The 21,443-nt window shown below is 39.8% G+C and overlaps 1 protein-coding gene across 1 annotated transcript; it reads left to right on the top strand.

The window, feature by feature from the left end:
- Positions 1 to 1,108: 1,108 nt before the first annotated feature.
- Positions 1,109 to 21,295, top strand: mmp11a (matrix metallopeptidase 11a). The gene is made up of 8 exons (XM_068310615.1): positions 1,109 to 1,886; positions 11,661 to 11,887; positions 13,814 to 13,957; positions 15,127 to 15,260; positions 16,353 to 16,591; positions 17,349 to 17,553; positions 18,271 to 18,531; positions 18,635 to 21,295. Exons 1-8 carry the CDS (start codon positions 1,785 to 1,787, stop codon positions 18,751 to 18,753), a joined length of 1,431 nt encoding a protein of 476 aa, XP_068166716.1. The 5' UTR covers positions 1,109 to 1,784; the 3' UTR covers positions 18,754 to 21,295.
- The last annotated feature ends 148 nt before the right edge of the window (positions 21,296 to 21,443 follow it).

The raw sequence follows: 21,443 nt of genomic DNA on the forward strand, positions 1-21,443 counted from the left end.
CTACAAATGTTCATTTCAGAATAATTTCTGTGACTAGATTAAACAAAGGCAACATGTTGTTAACGGCTTTCCTCTGCTTCCAGGAGGCCAAACTGAGTCAGTCCTCTGAGTCCAGCTCCGCACTAACAAGAGGAAACCTGATTTTAAAGTCAGTTCTCAAGTTCCATGTTTATTAGTGCAAATTAGGGATAAAAGCAAAAGGCCTTTTGTGGCTGCAGAGGGAGCTGATTCTGATAAATGGCCTTGTGTTATCACTTGAGTCAACATCTGAAACATGTAGACTACCAGACTGGAAATCTGAATGAATGAAGTGAGTTTAACAAACCTGGACAGGCAGCTCTCCATCGCTGCTGCAGGCTACAATCTTACAGCACAACGCACCTGAGTGAGATGTCAGATTGGGTTGCATTGTGGGTAACGTAGGGGGTTTCATGATGGATGATATATGTCTGAAATAGGTACTAGAGTATAAACATCTGGTTCAGCTGCGCTCACTCTTTGACTTGGGCTTTGAGTGTGACAAAGCCCAAATTTCAACACAAACTTGAAATTTTTGTCAGCATAAAGCTTATTGCCATTGTTTCCAAATTTTAAATCAAGAAAATAATTATATTCTTTTGACTTTTCATTGTATTCTGCACTAGAGCCACAAGTGTTTATGGAATTTTCATGTATTTGGACCCAGGAGCAGAGGAGTTGATGGGGGCTGACGTCAAACCTGCAGTAGCTGACATGGAGTTGAAGTGCAGGCAGAGAGCTTAACAGAGAAGATCAAGTAAATGATAGAGAAGAGGAAGATAATGGGGCTGTCGGGGGGCTGATGCAGGGCAGGCGTGTTTAACAAGAATTGAACACCACCTGAATGATGGAGGGAGTCCAGACTTGGGCGATCCAGAGAGACAAGCGCTGGGAAAGATGGAAAGATTGAAAGGGACTCACTGAAGGCACAGCCACAGCAGCCATTAGTAAACTAGATAAAATGAATCCACAGGATAAGAAAATACTTATTTTTAGGCTTTATAAACTCTTTAAACTCATTTTGGGAATGCTGTTTTCTCACTTTCATTAATTGAAATAAAAACCTCTTTTAATACAAATATCATGGATTTGATGTGCGTACTTGTATCAAGAACATCATCCCTGTTAAACTGGTAGTAAAAAAATGAATGTTTCCTGTAATTCACAGGTGTGTTTAACACAGACTTGATTTGTTCCTGCATATGAGAAGGATTTCAATCGAGCCGTACTGTATGTCGTGGTCTGTTGGTTTGTTCTTTTCTGTCCTTGTAATACTCTTATAATAATCCTATAATATTCCCATACTGCTGGAGTGCGCCTGTCTGTCACGGCCGTCATGTTTGAGGTGTTTAATGCGGCATGTTGGTGTGTTTTGAGTCAAAAAAAAAAAAAAAGTTGATAATGCTTCCCGTTTTTCATCAAAACAACATGTTGGGGGGGGGGGGGACCTGCAACCCTATCATCATCTGGTTTGAGTTGAGTGGCACGTGGCAGAGAAGGGGTTAAGAGTCACATGGTAGCGGGTGGTATTATCAGCCCTGGGCTGTAAAAAAAAAAAAAAAAAAACAGAAAGAAACGAAAGAAACGAAAGAAAAAAAAGCGTGCATGTGGGGGAGAAAACGTCAGAACAAAGAAATCAGAGTCTATTTAAAGAGAAGTCTCCCGGAATCCCGCAGCCGTGTGACTCCCGGTGTCGCGCACCGCACACAGCTGCGCCAAAAACACATCCTCCAAGCGTAACAGCCCGGCTCGCTCTTCCCGTGAGGATGCGGACTTCTCTGGTCATGTGCGTCTTTGCGCTGCAGCTCCTCCCGAGCGCGTTTTGTCTTCCAGTGCGTGGATCCAGCAGCAGGTACAAAGTGGCGCCGGTGAGTCAGAAGGATGCTGTTTCTACTTTAACTTGTTGTCAAAGTTCAAATAAGCAGAGAGAAAACTTAATTTGGAAAAATGGAAAGCGATATTTTAGTATAGAATGAACTTTTTTTTTTTTTTGGAACGAATTAATGTTAAGTATTTTTCAGGAATGTGCAGTGTTGACTTTGTTCATTCTTTCTTCTGCTACAACTACCCCCCCCCCCAACACACACACGCACACACACACACGCACACACACACATATAAACACAGCCTACACACACAGTCACGCGAAATACTTTGTAGTAACATTCTTGTGCATAAGTTTGCGCTTTATTATCCTTTTGACGCGCACCTTCCTCTATGAATAAATGCGCATAAGTGAATCCAGGCTGTGTCATTTCCTTGGACTCATCAAGAGCGATACCATTTAAGCTGTAAAAACAAAAAATAAATAGTTGTTTATTATAGACACAACATATACATATGTACATATAGTTGTGTATTGACCGCCTGGAAGTTGGTCCTACCTTAAAATGACTATCATCACTGAATTTTTTTTGTCTGCTCAGCAGCAGAAGTCATGACTTTGCAGCTTAAATCCTCCTCCGCATGCTTGCAGGATGACAGCAGAGTGTTTTGTTTTGTTTTTTGTCTTCGTGCAACCAGGTCTGATCTTTTCGGGGAGGAGGGAGAGAGAGAGAGAGAGAGAGAGTGGGGAAAATAAAGGTTGCTGAGTTCCCCTGTCTGCAGGCCAGGAAGTAGTAATAACAGGTCTTCAAGGCATTTTGTCAACAGTGCCATAAAAAAGAGTGGGGGTCCCCATGAGGACCCGTCACGACGGCGTCAGTATGGTCCTGGGTTTCAGATGAACTGGCATTAAAGTTGTTAAATATACTTCTCATTCATTCACTGGACTCAATTGAATTACATGACCACTTGGTGTAATTCATTTTTCTGTATAATATTGCTGGTTTCTGCAGTTACTAACCTGTATTTACTCGGTAGGATAGTGTTGCATGCACGCCTTTTTCAAAGGAATTGCCTATTTATTGGTACACATAGGAAAAAAAGAATAATTTATCACAACAAACAGCTCAGATAAGCAGTTGCAGGAAGGAATGTAGTAAATACAAGGAAGAGAATTTCCAGAGAGAGGTTTAAGTGTTTTAGTTGTAGGCAGACGGTTGTGCGGGGTAAGTAATGTTTGGTATGTACTGTAACTAAAGCATTATCCAATCACAGTGACTCCAGCTCATAGGAAAGCTGATGAAAGATGAGAGTTTTCTGGCATGACCATTATTATATTGACAATGTTGGCACATCTGTTAGTTTTCAGATATTCACTGGGTTTCGTCTCATAAAGACCTCAGAATCAATCAAATAATGATTTATTTCAGCTTCATGACAGTAAGGAAGTCCCCTCTGATGGGACTTCCATGGAGCTCCTCCATTTGACATTCAGCACCATTATATTATAAATAATCTGACACCAACAAAAACTGTGAACTCCAAAGATTTAAATGTTAACAATACTGGAATTTTCAAGGTATATATGTGAATAAAATTAAAAACCTAAACAAATATAAGGACAGAATATGAATATATAAATCTAAAGACCAGAGTTTATCAAACCACAATATCCCAACAGCATTACATTGTTCTGAGAGGTAGAGTTAACCTACTCTACAGGAAAGTAGTGATGGAGAGATATTGCCTGTGCCAACAATTATGGGGGGGGGGGTTTACAGATATAACTTTAATTTTTATTTCTCAGTGTAACAAGTATGACAGTGCTGATAGTTAAAGTTGTTCAACTATCTCTCCAGTCGGGCTTTCATCATGGTCAGGGTTCAGGGGGGTTAGGAATGGAGGCCTCAGTGATGAAAGTTGTGGCTCGATCATTTGTGGAGGATAGCCTGAAGAAGCAGTGAAGCACATTTAAAGGATAATTCCTTCCAACTGAAAGTATGTGAACATTTCTCCTCAGTGGGTTGCATTTATTTATGTCATTTTAATCTGCAGTGTCATAGTTCATACTGCTGATTTTATGTTTTCAAAGTTTTGGAACTGAGACAGGTCACGATTATCAACCCTTTTAGCCCACTTTAGGGTGCTCGCCATGGGACTGGTTCTTTGTGCAAAGTTTATCTCCCTGCAAACAAATGAAGATTCTATGGACCTCTGTGGATTCTGGCGTTTTAAATTCTTATAGCTCATTGAATACTTTTGCTTCTGCAGGAGAAAATAAATTGAGTCTCCACAAGAAAAAATACGCTTTTCAAGTAACAGTGACCACAACCATGTTGCACCTGTGTCGACAACTTATGTTATGTCTGCCGGTCATTTCACTGGAAAGACTAATCTGTAGGGTTTGGGGTTTTTTAAATTGTTCTGCCATTGTTGACAAAAGAGGTGATTACACATGCCTGGACAGATCTCAGTTCTGTGGCATTCAGGGCAGAGAAATGCACAAAGTGCCTGTTTTCTCTCCAGAGTGGAGAGGAGGAGCCCACAGACAACTGTGGATATTGCTTTTGTCAATAAAACTTTGGTCCTTCGGTTTTTCCTTTCTATGTTGTCTCATGTCGTTGCCTTTGGGAAAAATGATTGGTTGTGGAACCGTGAGAGCGAAGGTGACCTCAGAGACAGGCAGGGTTCCCACTGAATGGATCTAGGTCACAGCTGCACCGGCCTGCGACTGGCCAATGAGCTACAACGCTTGGGGGTGGGGGGTGGGGGCAGTTAAAAGGCGTATGCATACTCCTTCTATCTTCATTCTCAATCCTTCATGAGGAGAAAAATATGTAAGGGGTGCGTCAGTCCTCTGCATGATTTTAAAGTGTTTCTGTGCAGGTGATTTTGCTGACTCAATGATTCTTGTTTGTTTGTGACTCTCTAGACAGAACTGCAGTTTGCATGTGGAATAGCTTCATGGTGTGGAATAGCTTCATGGTGTGGAATAGCTTCATGGTGTGGAATAGCTTCATGGTGTGTCTCATCTTTTGATGCAAACACTGATTACAATATCAGGTTTTCATTTTGTCCGTGGGACATTACGCCTTCACTCATGGCCTCAGCCAGTGATGAGTTCACCAAGGTCCAAAACTCAGGAAGTACTTCCTATTAATAACTGGATAATGTATAAATTAATAGATGATGTAACTGTGGTCTGTAGGGCAATTGTCATTGATTATTCTAGGCATTAAAGCACATTGTTGAAGAAGCAGGTGATTTGATGGTGCTCTCCTATCCTACCAGGGTCCGTCCTCCATGGGAAGCAGAAGAAATATGTTTAAATAAAGTTATTAGCAAATATTCACTGAGAAATTAACATTGCACAGTGTAGTAGGTTGCAGGTGTGAATCCTGGCCTAAGGTACAATAAAGAAATATCCTGACACTGAGGTGACAGAGAAGTCCTGTCAATTCTTCTCCTGCCTTTATGTCGCCTATTGACCCATCCCATAATGTCTGCATGGCATTGATTGGTCAACGGTAATGACATGAACGAATGTGATCATGGTTGAGGTGGAAAGTGAGACTACATGATCTATTATCTATACTAGAATTATTAGAGAACATAAGAATTTTAAGATGTAAAACTTTTAAAAGGGATACATTTTTTTGCATATTTTGTAATAAATTTAAATTGACTAATCAAAGTTTTTCTTATAAACTGATATTCCAAGTATCAGTAAGGGAAATTTGACTGTGTTATTCAGACAGAATCAGAATGAATGGACCTTATGACCCTAAACTGTTGCTGGTATATCAGTGAACGTTGAAACACACTGAGTCAAGCAGTTACCTCCATCTTTCTCAATAAGGGAGCATAAACGCAGCATGATTTACCTCGTAACTATTAATCTCCTGGGAAAAATCCCAATTGACCATGAACTCATCAGGAAATCGTCATGCAGACAGACAGACAGACGGAAGACCTGCTGGACTGAGGCCTCGGCAGAAGAAGAGTTCTCTTTGCCAGCAAACATAACAGATTTAGACAGATAACCAGCTGACTTATATCATCTTCCACTGCAGGGTGTTTTCAAATTTTTAGAAGCCATGAGGGATAAGAAGAGTGAGAGGAATGATAGTCATTCGATGGCAATACATCCCCTCCTCCTATCTGGTGCTATAAATCCTCCCCCGGGGTGAGCAAATCTGTTGTTCATGTTTCTTCAATGAGAGCGCAGCCTTTAAACCAGTGGTTCTTAACCTTCTTGGAGCTACCGAAACCTGCCGGTTCCATACGCTCACTCATCGAACCCTTCTTTAGTAAAAAAATTTTTTTTATTTTTTTTTCAAATTTAAGACATAAGTATATGTTTTACTGGTGTATTTAATGTTGTGCGTTAATGCCACCTTTTTCAAAGAATAAAACCAAGACAGTGCATGAACTCACATGAAATGACCTACCTGCAAATCAGTGTGACTTCTGTTGTTATTGAGAGACCAGTTCAGATATGCGTGGCTTCACCTCGGCAAGTGCTACTCTTATGTCATTTTCACAGCAAAGTCTTTCTGTTGTTTTCCATGCAGTTTAAGGAAGTGTTCCTTTATTTTTGCCAGTGTGAGACTAGAGTTGCTCAAGTTGACATTCAAATCATGCAGATAGGACGCTGACTCCGTTTCGTGATACAATACAGTACATGTTTTTCCTCCATCTCCGCCGAACCCCTGAGACCGACTCACCGGACCCCAAGGGTTCGATCAAGCCCAGGTTAAGAACCACTGCTTTAAACCGAAGCCTTATCAATGTAAACACTCACTTATGACTTAAATCCTATCATCCTGCTTTACTGTTTTTAGGCTTAGACTGTTTTTGGAAAGTTATACTATATCATGACGATAAAAGAGACAGGTCTGCTGTAAGAGCAACAGAATTCCTACCACATATAAAACTCATTGTGTGGTTGCATTGCCATGCAACCACACAATGAGTGTGGACACTTATATTAGTTTGCAAATATAATTCCTGAAGGTACCTTTTTATGGACTAATGATCGTTTTAGATCGTCTAAATAAATTACATGTTTAACCAGAGTGCCACCAAGAAGTCAACTAAAATACATGGAACACAAATCACATACCTCCAATACAAAATCACAAAAGGCAACACAGTTACAGATTGACTTCATGCTGCTTTCCTTTTAAAGAATAAGTCAGAATATATACACTGTATATTCAGGTGTTAGAACAGTGATTGTTGTCAATATTATGGAATTTCCCTTGGTATTAAAAAATATATATTTATCAAGATGGTTTGATATTGATCCATTTATTTTAGTATGTAATATTTTAGTCAGGTAGTATAATTTTAGATGAAGTACAGTATCTCTGTTTTGTTTTTTACTGTGAGGAGTCTTTTATAACTTTAATATGAAAGAAGCTAGCGCTCTGACAAGGGACCAGAAGAATGAGGGACAGAAGGTAAATAAAATAAAATAGATCCTCTGGCATCCAGAGGAGGGAAAAGAGGAATGCCTCACAAAGTAGAAAAAACACAAGTGAAATTCCAGAAATACTCAACTGTACTGCTCCCAATTGTGGCTTTTTGAGTGCAGTAGTTGAGTAGATGCAGCTAATTTATAACCCCCCCCCCTTCCCATTGCGTGGGAGGGAGGAGGGCTTGACGTTGAACTCAAGTCAAGGGTTTCTCACTGAAAGCAGCCATTAGAGCCGTCCTGACTGCTCCGTGGCCCCTGCAGGTTCTAGGTCATGTCAGACTAAAGCACAGTGACCTGCTGGCGGGAGATGGAGATGGGTTTGTTTGTCAGACTGGAGACACTCTTCAGACACATCATGATCAGACACGTTCCTCTATACCGTCTGAATTCCACTGTCGGATCCCCTCGCGCCGTAGCTCTTGTCATCATTGTAACCAGAGGCTGGATGTGTCCGTGCTTGTAATGATGCCCTGTGCCCACCACCACCACCACCACCTCCACCACCATCATCACACACTCCTCCACCACCATCATCACACACTCCTCCACCTGTTCCCAGCATAAAGAAGCATCTATGACACGTTCAGGCTCCCTTCAGCACCTCCTTGCAGTCTCAGCAGAAAGTGACACACTAATTGTCCTGGGGGGTATTTTTCTCATTTCTCAAACGTCGTCATAAAGTCTCCTGACACCACGTCCTTTGTCTGCCCTAAAATTACACATAAACATTTGAGCACGGCCACAAAAACTTGTGCCTCAGCAGCTGAGTCACTGACATTGGATCCCTCACTGAGCATTCAAACCGCTAAACATAATTGAACAGATGTTTCCCACATGGGCAGTTGGGTTTTTAAGTGTTTCCTTTTTCATGTGAGACGTAACAAGACCTCATGTTGAAAATAAACTCTATTTATATAGATTCTAAATCTCCTTTATTGAATTTGCAGTAAAACTTAAAAGATAATCCTGACTTTGTTCTTTGCCCAGTGAGAGCATCTCTATATGTCTGTATCAGTGATTGTCAACTATAATGTATTGAACATGTGATCAAGGCTATTTGAGAAGGAAAGTGAGACTTTGGACATTTTTCTTTTTATGAGGAGGCGTAACATAACAGTTATGTTTTAAAATCTGATGTTTAAGGTTATGGCTCGGGTTTGTGTTTACTGATCAAATTTTTCAGTAAAAGAAGAGAATATACAAGATATCCTGGATGGACCTGGTAGTGGTGTTTGGGTTTGACCTTGAACTATAATGAAAAACCTGTTGAGACTCGGGCATATTTAGGGATTTAACCAACTGAGGGGTCAGACGGGTCAAACAATCCATTTGACACACAGGTTGGGGGTTAAGTCTTTTAACTACACGGTTGAGTTTTTTTATACTCCCTCTTTGAAATGACAGAGGCAACTCCTTGAGCAGCCAGCACTTAGAATTAGCCAAAGTTTCATGACCCTGAAAGCTGACACTCCCTTCACTTCACCTCGCTGATTGGGATCAGGCAGCGGCCACGTCCACTCGAACCTGTCACGTCTGGAGACCGAGGGCGGCTTGAGACGAGTGATTTACGGTTCAAATCTCAATCCTCTACAAAGTCCACAGAGGCTGAGGAGCCCAGGGAGTCATTGTGAGCAGGACTCTGTCAGGATTAGCATTACTGTATTAGTTTTTTACAGTTTCATCACACCATTAGCAACCGAGGCTGGTATACGACAGTAGTTTCACCCAAATACTTTTTATCTGTTTACAAGAGAACTCTGTTTTTGGGGAGTGTTAAAAGTAAACTTCTGGGAACTTTTAAATGAAACATGACTTGACCAGAAGATATTTGGTTATAATAACTTTGTGTTTTTTCTGCTGAGTCAGTTAAATCCCTGTTATCTGTTACTAAAGTAATATTTGTTGCCTGTCTGATAAGACAAAATGAAAAAACAATACCATCTTAATCATGTTACATTACATACAGTATGTGGTGCACGTATTAGCACACCTTGTCTTATTTTACCTGGAAATATGTTACAGGAAACCAGATTTCAAAATAAAATGTCCTTCCTCATTATTTGTCTTCTTGTTTACTGCTTTCGATTGGTTACATCTTACGTCAGCTTTTCTTTCTGGGCATTCACTAACTGTCAAGAAGGGAATAGCGTGCAACCTTTGGTGGGAGCTCTAATTGTTTGTGTGAGACAGAAATAAGATCAGATGAACATTGCATGTTAGAGGACAAAACAACTCAGGGTCACTTTTAACCAAGACGTTTGGGGGCTAAATCTACCCAAACAGAGAACAGATTTTTTTTAAAAATTGTTTCTGGATGCATGGACAAAAAAAACAGTTTTATTTTTTAGGATTAAGGATGTGGGTGAGCTAAGGTCATTATGTTGAAGGGTATAACAATATGGCATGCATGTTAAATCTGAAAATGTTGTAAAGTAAATTAATTGCCTTTAAATGATGCATGAACTTCCTGTCTTCTGTAAATAAAAGTAAAAAAGGCAAACAAATAGCATCCTGACTTATTTGTAGCCAGTGTCAGGTATCCTTTGTCGTTACGCTTCCTTTCTGGCTCAGTTTGATAAGGCTCTTGTTGTTCACCTCTGGAGAGCAAGAGAAGCACATACCAGAGCGGAGAGACAAACCTCAGATCGGACTCATCTTAAAAAGCCTCCAAGAAACCAAGCATAAACAAGCTGAACAACAAGCTGTTTTTAGTTTGAGAGCTGCACCTCGTGTAAAAATACTGTCAAGCCATTTAAAAACATGGAGCAAAAAAATCCCCCCCCTACTGCACGCACATATTTTATATGGGGAAATAAGCAGGTCCTTAAAACAAAGAGAAGCAGGAGGCGAGGCGAAGGGGTCTTGGGGAGGTGTGTGTGCTCTTTTGTGATCCAGACCCATCAGTCAATGTGTTTCTGCTGTCTGGAGCACATTCCATGAATCCTGCTGAGTTTTGTTCCCCTTAGTGCTCAACAAGGACACGGTTTGAGTCCTGCGGTGCTGAGTAAGGCAGACTTTTTAATACACATGAACTTCACTCAGATAAGCTTTTGGCCCCGTATATTTCATTCCCTTTTTTTTTTTTGTATTTTACTTGTCTATTGTGAATTAAGATCGGACCTTTGATGTTGAATGTCTAAAATTAGTTAAAGCCGTAATAATTCATACAGCATTAAATCAGTCACAGATTACATTAAAGATTGATTTTTGGTTTGTAGTTCCAACTTTAAATTGGGTTGGTCACAATGAGATATGTTACGCTGGGATCACTCACTCTGACCTGTTATCCTGTGTCTGTAAGAGTCCACATAACCAATGTGTACTATGGATGGATGGATGGATGGATGGATGGATGATTTTTTTAAAAATGTTATATACTTATTATGATTGATGGATGGATGGATTTATTTGTTTATTTTATTTACCTATTAACTTATTAATTTATTTACTTATTTATGGTCAATAGTTTGGCCTAAAGTTAAGTATTCTGGGCTTTATTTGATGTTTAGCAACTGCCAAGACCACAAGTAACAAAATATAGCAAAATGAGTGGGAGTCAAGGTTATCCTATTGAATTTACTCAACCACACCAAACCTTCTGGCTTTGTTTAAATGGTTGTTGTGGGAATACACATGGAACTCGTCTGTCATTAATAATAAGGGATGGCAGCTGTGTTTCAGTTGAATGGAAAGTTCAAAATAATGGTTATATTAACAGGTAATTAATTTAAATTGCTCTGTACAGAAGAGCGGATTTTAAGTTATGATCTGTATTCAGCACAAAATCGTATTTTTACTGACAACTACTGGCTCACACATATTAACTCTTTTGATCATCACTAATCATAAGAGCTGACAAATGTCAGTCAGATGCTGTTTAAACCCCGGTGCTGACAGGCATAGAGTTACTTTATTTATTTCAGTCCAAAAACAAAATTTCTGCTGAGGCTTGAATTAACATCAGGTCTCGAAGCACAAACTCTTAAAAATCACTGCTGACCCAAAAGCACAAGGAGGATGTCTGCAGAGCAATGTGCAGAACTACGGGGCCAACAGTAAAAATCCTAAAACCTTAAATATTAATAAAAAACATCTCCATGTTGTTAACCCTCAAAAGGAGTCATGTTTTCATAAATTACCACAGAGATAACACTTGTTTAAGACATTTTTAATAAACAACCAAACTCAAGACTGTGTGTGGGTTAAAGGTTAAAGCAGCAGGGATTAGAGCCACATGTATGTAGTTTGCACACCAAAGCTTAAATCTTTTCTTAGCAGTAATCATTGAATTCTGCACTAAGGAAGAGAAACACTAACCTGCCCTCATTTGTTCCAGCTCTCTGAGAAGTTCCCTGACATGAAGAAGAGGGGGAAAGTTCCCCACGCTCAGGATTTAGTGAAAGAGACGAGTTTGCTGACCAACATTTCAAACACATGGAACCGTCCTCGCTGTGGCGTACCGGACTACCCGACTCAAAGGGAGGTTCATTACCGGGGGCGACACCGCCAGAGACGCTTCGTCCTGTACGGCGGGCGTTTAGACAGGACTGACCTCACCTACAGGTAAAGATCCGCACCGCTGCCTCAGCACACACTCAGGTCTGATGGGCGAGTATTTGTCAGGAATCACGTGAAGTTTTTCTTTTTGTAAGAATGTCCTCTTGTTTAACCAAGAACAGGACTGTAACAGAAATGGAATGTTAATCTGTTAAAGAAAAACAAAAAACAATTTCACGGACTAACTAATTTCACAAATATCACGTCACTGAAATTCATGTCGGGGCAAATTGAAGAGCCTCTTACATTCAGGATCTGCTAGCGTTTAGGGACACTGGATCGAATCTGGTCTTGAAATTGTATTTTGAGAAGTGAGTGCTGCGTTTCTTTCATCTGAGGCGCTGGCACCATCGAGTGTCTGGTAGTCCTCCGCTGGCTGCAGCCTCTCTGTCTGTGTCTCCTGGGGTCTCTTTCATTGTAGTCATTCTTTAAGGAAATATATTAAAACAGAAAGAAAAAAAAAGGGGGGGGGGTTTCAATATCAGCACTGGCTACAGACTAATAAAATTCTGCTGAATCAGACCAATAAAGTTCACAGAGAAACACCTAAAGTGATGTTGATAACAGGATCATGGCAACAAACTGCAGAGTCAAAGCACACATCAGCGTGAGCTAAGAGGGCCACCATCCTTCCATACTGACTAAAATGTGAGTGGTGAAAGAGTAGAGCCACACTAATGAATCTCTTTTTCTTCAGAATCAGGCAGCTGGTGGGCAAGTTCTGGCATGAGGAGTGTGATGCTGGGTCAGCTGAGAGCAGAGGTGCTTTGAATGGTTGTTGATGAAAGTGAAAAGCAGCTTTGATTTGGCAAGTTATGAGCAAGTTATGGTGCATTCACCTTTATTTTCTAGATCAAAAAGCTAAAAATAGTCCAGCATACATGCACGTATACCCTCCTTTGAATGCTTGAAATTACAAAACTTTTTTCATTGAAGTTATTGAGCTAAACTTTTATTTTACATGTTTCGATAAAGTAACGTCTGCATCATCTATGACCCATAGATCATAGAATCATCAGTTTGTGGGGGGGTGTTTTTTGGTTTTTTTTAACAGTCATAAGACCGGGTTTGGAACGAAGCCCTTACCAATATCACCCCACACTACAACTGAAAAATGAGACTTGATCATAAGAGAACAACTTGGAAATTAAAATTTTGGGAAATAGTCTGTTTCATTCAAGGAATCAAAAACTGTCCCTGGCTCTAATCTGTTTACCAGAACCTCCAGAGTTATTTACTGACAAATAAATCTGTTTATTATTTTGAACACAAACCAGTGCAAGAGCACAGACACACACAATCAAATGCACACAAAGAACCTTTACCCGTGAGGAATTGGCGACATCATCAGTAGGAGTTAAACTCTAAGGGAAAACCTATTTACAAGTATTATCTACCCAGTGTTAAGGAACTATGTCTTTTCTGTCAACCTGCAGTCAAAAAAATTACATAAATCTGCTAGAAAACGAATAAATGTTTCCAAGAAATGTTGATTTATTCCTGGGCATCGGTCTACTTTATTTATAGTAGAAAAATCAGTCACAAAAGTGTGTGTAATTAATCGATTTATGTAAGCAAATATATTTTGTTGTTGTTCGTATTTTCCGAAATGAAGTTCAGGAATTAATTGTCATTTTACTGATTTGAGATTAAAAATGTCATATTTTCCTGATACAATATCGTAAATTTAAAGTTCTGCGTCCTGCTGATGAGGTAAGGAGGGTTCTCTTCATTTTCCACTTGTCATACTGGGTGGTTTCATCAAAAGGAGAAGGAAGAGACCATGATACAGTGTTTTGTTATCAGGCCTGAAGGTGTGATGAGACGACTGCAGATATCAGATTAGAGAGAGGTGTGTGATGCCGGTGGTCCCTCCCTGCTATTATACATCCTGCATGTGTATGTTCTTGACACCTGCATTGGCCTCTGCAGGATTGTACGGTTCCCCTGGCAGATGAGTGAGGAGAAGGTCAGACGCGTCTTTCGGGAAGCGCTACAAATCTGGAGTGACGTCACCCCGTTGACCTTCACCGAGATCCACGGCGGCAAGGCTGACATCCGCATCGACTTCACCAGGTGGGGGCAAAGAAAGGTGGAAAAAAATCGTTATCCTCATTCAGGTTCAACTGGAATTAATGTGTTATATGGTAAAATGATTCATGAATTAATTCCAGTAAAGATTTGTAACTAATTGACCCTAGTTAGTTACAACAACACTAGATAGTTACTGGGACTCTCACCAGAGTGCACTATGATATTCTGTCCAAAACATGAAGATTTGTCAAACATTCAGTCTGAAGAAAGACATTTCTCTGCACGATTACATGAGTCTGAAGGAGAATTTTGGGGAACTGACTTTTTTCCTCAGACCCTGTTGGATTTTCGGTCTATTTGTGAAGTCAGACTGGCAGTCGGGCCATAGCAGAATCAAATCTTGATAAAGACAAAGAAAAAGGACAGAAAAGGGCAGAAGAGATAGAACCTGAGAGGACAAGCAGGTACAAACTAGATTCAAAACCCTTTTGGAGGAAATGTGTCATCGTTGTAATGACTCACTTTCATGAGGTCTGGTTTGTTGCTCCTGCTGTCTTTTCTTGTTTTCCCATCTGAATCATCGATTTCAATGGAACTCAGAACACGGTTCAAAATGTGTGTTCAACACACACACACACACACACACACACACACACACACACACACACACACACACACACACACACACACACACACACACACACACACACACACACACATCAAAATGAATTCAATGGAAAGTATTTTATTTGATGAAATGAATGGATGTCTAATGTAAAGCACAAACAAAATACAAATGATATTTTTGTAGTAATTTTTACTTATTTTATCAACTTGTCTGATTTACCGATGTAATCAGTTATGTCTTGTGACCTTACACTGCAACCTGTTGGTTTTGAAGCTTTTTATTCAATGGATACATTTAATTTAGATTAGTCAAATATTTTAAGTAGTAAAGATAATTCTCTGATTCTTGATTCTAAAATGGGATTTATTTTTGGGAGTTTTTGTTTGGCCTTTGTGATAAATCGACTTGTATTGTTGGTTGGACTAAAGAATGTCACGTGTAGCTCCCATCTATTTTAATTTGTAGCTGTCATTTGACCGGTATCTCACTTAGTACTGTATTAAAACTGGTTTAAAATATGGGTTGATAAAGTTTTTTATGTGGCGTTAATGTTCACCAGAGCATTATATTTATGGAGCTGTAGGTACTGGCATGGAGACAACCTTCCCTTCGACGGCCCCGGTGGGATTCTCGCTCACGCCTTCTTCCCCAAAACCCACCGGCAGGGAGACATTCACTTTGACTACGACGAGTCGTGGACCCTCGGAAACCACATGGGTGAGTTTCGATCGAGAGGACAAAGATGAAGAGAGCAGATACATTTAACTGTGTAATAGTTCTTTTGATTTTGTTTCCTCTGCAATTACTAGATAAAAGGCTCCATAACAAATACAAAAATGAAATGAGGGATTCAGTGTATAAAAAGAAGTACTTTATTTCAGTCTGCTATATTTAAATCCACCATATCTTCAACAGGTGCACACTTACCTGAACAGAAAACGTCCATCACAGAAATTTCAGCATCGATTGATGGCTTTCCAGCGCTTTTAAAATACAATATGTGAAATAGATCTAAAAAGTCAGTATAACAACTTATTAAAGCATCATCAAATGGACACACAATTGACAAATTTTCTGTTTTCAATAACCTGCTGTACTAACCAGACAAGTCTGGTGCAGCTCAGTCTGTCATTATGTCATTGCAGCTAAAAGCAAATGGTACCGTGATTGTCAATACTTTTTCCACACATATGCAGAATCAATGACAAGTCTTTCTCTTCCTCTGGCTGCTTTTCTATAAATGGGCGTCAGTCTTGAGGAAAAAGACTTCCATTAAAAGGATGATGAGGATTTAAATGATTTTGGCGTTCATTGCAAAATAATTATAATATCAATACATAAGTAAACAGAATGAAATTTGATATCACTACAGCTGCTACATGAAGACAGACTGCTGCAGATGAGCTGCAGGATGACGTCTGTCAGGTTGTTAAAATCTGGTAGATTTCTTACATAACAGATTGTTACAACTGTGGCCATCAGCCTCTGACCTTTCAGAGGGCCGTTCTACTCTGTCAGCATTTCTTAGACGGGAAAACAAATTCATGAGTTCACATGAGGTCGCTGACAGCTCACACATCGGGTCAAAATAAATCATATACGTCTGGAATACCAGGCGTCATCAGGACATGAAATGAAGCAGACGTGAGTCAGCCAGGGGGGAATCAGAGAGGTACTTTTTATGACTCCTTGTTGACTCTGTATTTACATCAGTCACAAAACAACTACAACAGTCAGCAGGTCAAAACAAATATCTTAAACTATTTTCAGACGCCAGTGGAACCACGTGTCTCGTCTTCTGCCCAACAGGCACAGATCTTCTTCAGGTGGCTGCCCATGAGTTCGGGCACGTCCTGGGCCTGCAGCATTCCCGCGAGCCAGGAGCCATCATGTCCGCCTACTACTCCTTCTCCTACCCGCTGAGGTTGAGCGAGGATGACAAGAAAGGCATCCAGTACCTGTACGGAGCTCATCCCAAAGCCCAGCCCTCATCGCCGCCCCCGCCTCCACCTCCGTCAAACCCAGAGACCAATGAGATCGTCGCTAGTGTGAGTGGAGTGGGCAAACATGTCGTTTTTCAGTTTGGATGGCAGCAAATGTGCTCCAAACTAGGAATATATGAAACAGATTCTACTATCAGGAATTGGTTGGATAACATTAAAACATTTAGAAATAAAGATTGCCTTACAGATCTTAAAAATAAGCTTAAGTCAGTATGAATTACTAAGTCCAACGTTTGCACAAACACCGACTTGAACTAAAAGATGAAGTGATTATTCTATAAAAATAAAATTAAAAAAATGAAGACGGCATGTTTCTAAATGCAGAGACATTCACCAGAATCATTTAGGTCAATATTTCACCAACTTCTTTTAACATCTTTTCCTAAATTCCTTCAAAGTCTTCACTTGTTACTTGACTGTTGCCAGACACGATTGTAAAGTACATCTCCAGCCGTTTCCTCAGAGGCGGCGGTTTTGTGGTCGCATGCACAGGAAGATGTAAAGAGTGAACCTCTTAAAAAACGACACCGCATCATGCGTGACTGTATTTTTAAACCGTTGACAAAAAATGTGGGTGAAAGACTAAATTATTGTTCATCCAGTAAGCGTTTTGTTTTTGCGGGAGCAGTTGAAAAAAGGTATTTTTCTTCCATAAAACTTGCAATTGAGATTGTTCACTTGACTTTATTTTGGGATGCTTCACTCCAAAGCAGTAAATACAGCTCTTGCTAGAAACTTAACACTTGTGTGTGGAATAATAATGTGTAAATAAGAGATTTGTGTGTGTGTGTGTGTTTTTAAGCCTGATGCTTGCCAGACAGACTTTGATGCCGTGTCTATGATTCGAGGGGAGCTGTTCTTCTTTAAGTCGGGCTACGTGTGGCGGATCAGGGACGGGCATCTGGAGAGCGGTTACCCAGCTCTGGCGTCCCGTCACTGGAAGGGGATTCCCGACAACGTCGACGCCGCCTTTGAAGACAAGTCGGGGAATATTTGGTTCTTTCAAGGTGGGCAGCAACATTTTAAGCAGCTCTTATGTGGCTTTTGGTTTGCCGTGAACACAGGATCAAGACATAGCACGCACTTGTAGGCATGTTTATACAGGTGTAAAGTTTAGTACTTAATGTGATCAAGTGGTTATGGTAACCTGCAGCAGTGTCTGTTTCAACTGAAGCGTTTCAGTTTCTGCAAAGACTTCCATAAGAAATCATCTTGTTTGTTTTTTGTTTGTTTTAGATGTTGGAGATCAAATATCAACATAAAAATGCACAATATGAACATAATTGGCTTGTTTTATGAGCAATTATATGAAAACACATTTTTCATACGTCTGAAATTCCAAAATTGGTAAATTGGTAGTTTACTATATTCTTCAGTGCAGCACAGGAAACATAATTTAGCATTGACACGTCAACACAAACAGCGAGGTAATTTTTTTAATGTCTGCCCTCTGTTTTGTCCCAACCACAGTAAGAGCAGTAGTTGTTAAGAGTGCTTAACTTAATGTTTCATATTGAATAAAAAATGCATTTTTCTGAATTATAATTTATTCCACTAATTAAATTTTAGCACTAGCATTTCTTCTCAGGTATTTATATCATATTACTCTAAGAAGCGATTATCTCAACTATTGACATCAAAGTTGTATTTTAGTATCTGTGAAAAATACAGTAACAGAAAAGAAACAAGAAGCTTAAACATATCCTTTGTTCTCCATGTCTCAGGTGAGAACTACTGGGTGTTCGATGCTGAGCGGCAAATCAAAGGACCGGAGTCCATCCGGAATTTGGGTCTGTCTGTATCTGGGATCCAGGCCGCCCTGCGCTGGGGACACGACTCCAACTACAACACCTACTTCTTCAAGTCAGGCAGCTACTGGAGGTTCAGCCCCCGAGAGAACCGAGTCGAATCCGTCTACCCACGCAACATGCAGGACTGGAAAGGCATCCCTGAGGATGTGGATGCTACTTTCAGGGATATCTACGGTATGGTCCAAAGAAAAGGAAACTTAACAAGTGTACTAACACTTTGCGTGTGCCTGATTGAAACTGATTATTCAGACTGACTTGTCAACATGTTCTCTGTCAGGTTATGCTCACTTTATCCGAGGACGTCAGTACTGGAAGTTCGACCCGGTTGGCATGAACTCGCTGGAGGGATACCCTCGCTACATCGGCATGGATTTTTTTGGCTGTAGAAACGTGTGAGTTCTAAATCTGTGGTGGATCAGATTAACAAACTCTTTCTGTTTTGCAATGAAGAGGAGTTTTTGGAATGGAGACTTTTGTATGTTCAAGGAGATGAAACTGGCTCCTTTAGATCTGATTATGCTTTATTCCATTTATTGATACAATTATACATTCTTCTCAGGAAAACCATGGTATGTTTCCTCAGAGATGGCACCTCCTGTGCAGCTACACTCATGTTTATTTTGCACATTTGTCATCATATGACTGATTTCTGGGCCCTGTATAATTTATGTGCGGTGCTGGTGCAAACTGCGTCATTCTCATTTTCTTTCTGCCTCTTAAAACCTGAGATTTTTTTGGTTGATTTTGTTTCAGTAACTGAACCAATGTGAAATTTCATGCTCCTTTGTTGATGGTTGTCGTTCACTTTGTATTGTCATCATATATGGACTTCAAGTGTACGAAGAGTGACATCAAAATTGAAAGCTGCAGAAGGACCTTCTTCATGATAGACGGCAGCAAAAGTTAAATTAGTAAATTTAACCCCAGAAACTAAATCATTCATCTGCTTGATTGTGCTTCATTTAGCTCTTTTAGAGATGCCATCAAACACACACCCTGATGCCCACTGATCATCAATCAAAACAAACCACAACACTTTTATTTTACTCTTCAGAGTTTTGGAAACCTGTATAATGTGCATATATAGATTGTTTGTGACACTGATGGGACATTAAGGGCTTATTTGTTTGTGGTCTTCAGTAAATGCATATTTTCACTTGAGACATATAATCATTTGGGGCTCTGAATTGAACCTCTCAGGCAGCATTCATTCCCATTCTGTATAGTGTACTCAAAATCATGAAAGGAAGATCCCATTAAGGTACAGTAACGTTGGTTGTATAAACCGATGCACCTACTCTAGAGGTCAGAATCCACTAAACCATTGCAGAATACAAAACAATGTGGAAAGTATGTATATAACTGAGTCACAGACTCTTCATCCCTCATCTGAGATGCATAGATAATGTCCTTCATGACTAACTTACCCAGTATGTTTCCACTTTAAACCTTTTTACCTGAGAGTCTAAACTCAGGACAATGAAACCCCAATTTTCCTTTCCAGTAAGAGAACGTTCATGTAGTTTTGGTTTTTTTTTAACCTGAAGATGGTTTGAATGATGTTCTCTATCTAATAGACTGGTGCTATCGTTCCATGATTATTGGTGATTTCTGTTTGTTTACTGTGTTCGCTCTTCACATTCTAAGGTATTGTTTTGAATTTTCCAGATTGTTAATCCTGTAGCTTTGAGGTGTTTTAATGGCATCATGTAATGTTTAAATATCATGTGAGGATGTGAAGCCTGCAGTTGTAAGAGACCCAAGAGCGCCCTCTACAGCTCAACAATGCCACCTTCAGGAGAATAGTGGTAGGTACTTCCTCAGAGATGTCCTCATATGTTGTAATGAAGGCATCATTATCTTCTGGTGCTGGTACTGATTATGAACTGACGCTCTAATCAGGTCGTCAGCGTGACACGTTCAGGGACAGCAGCTGCTGCGTGGATCAACCGGTATCAACGAGATTAGTTTGATGGCTTTTGCTAAAACCCCGTTTGAGTTTCAAGACTAGTTTCTTTAATTACGTTTCACACTAAATTCAAATCCACCACATTTCAGAAGTCAGTTTTTTTTGTTTTTTTTAGTCCATTACATTATTCACCAGCTGTAGTTGCTATGGAGTAGGGTCATGCTGTGAACTAGTGGGTGAGGAAGATCAAGACCAAACTTTCAGTTCTAACAGATATGAATTACTAACACACATCTGTGCATCACAGCTTTGATTTAATTTCTCATGACATGTAAGAGTACAGTAGTTAAACCAACTCTTGTGACAGTCAAGTGCTGCACATCGATGCATCAGTATTAACAATCTGATGGCATCATACATGCCACTACATCAAGATATTTTACTTTTGATTTTGGTACTTGATAAACATTTTGTTGATGGTACTTCTGGACTGTTGGATTCAGTCCTATAAGTTGTGGTGGTTTTCTGTTGGTACTTTCAATGACAGTAAAGTTGAAGTAAAAGAAATGCCCCTTCCTCCACTGCTGTGTAGTGAAAGCATCTGAAAAACATCCTGCTAGGACGTCTCTGTGGGAAGTACACCCAGGCTGAGAAGGCCTGGTGATGTCAGCTGAGCTTTGTCCCTGGTCGCAGCACTTAAAATGTGAAGGTTCAGCACAAACTGTCATGTTCATGGTGTTAGTTCTTCAGTGCAGGACGCTGACAAGTCATTACAGTCTTCATCTTCACTTAACTGTATCTTTATAATCAATTGCTGCCTTTGTGTGAATCATTTTTAAAGTCATTTCAAGTATGATCTCTGCTTTGACAAAAATATATTTATACACAAATAATTTAGCAAAGGTTTGTTGTACATACAAGTTTTAGCTTCTTTTTTTTTTTTTACTCATGTAGCCTTTAAACTGTACATTAAAATGTATGAACTGCATCATTTTTACTTTCTAATAAAACTATACCCTTTTGACCAAACACCGTTGTGATGGAAACTAAGAGTAGCTGACAGTGTGGATCAAAAATTACTGCTGCATTAATGTTTTATATTTTACTCAAATAAGTCTGATTCAAACTATAGAAAAATGTCATTCAATAATGAAAAGGTACAAAAACAAACAAATAT

Source organism: Antennarius striatus, chromosome 3, assembly GCF_040054535.1.
Source record: "Antennarius striatus isolate MH-2024 chromosome 3, ASM4005453v1, whole genome shotgun sequence".
NCBI lineage: Eukaryota > Metazoa > Chordata > Actinopteri > Lophiiformes > Antennariidae > Antennarius > Antennarius striatus.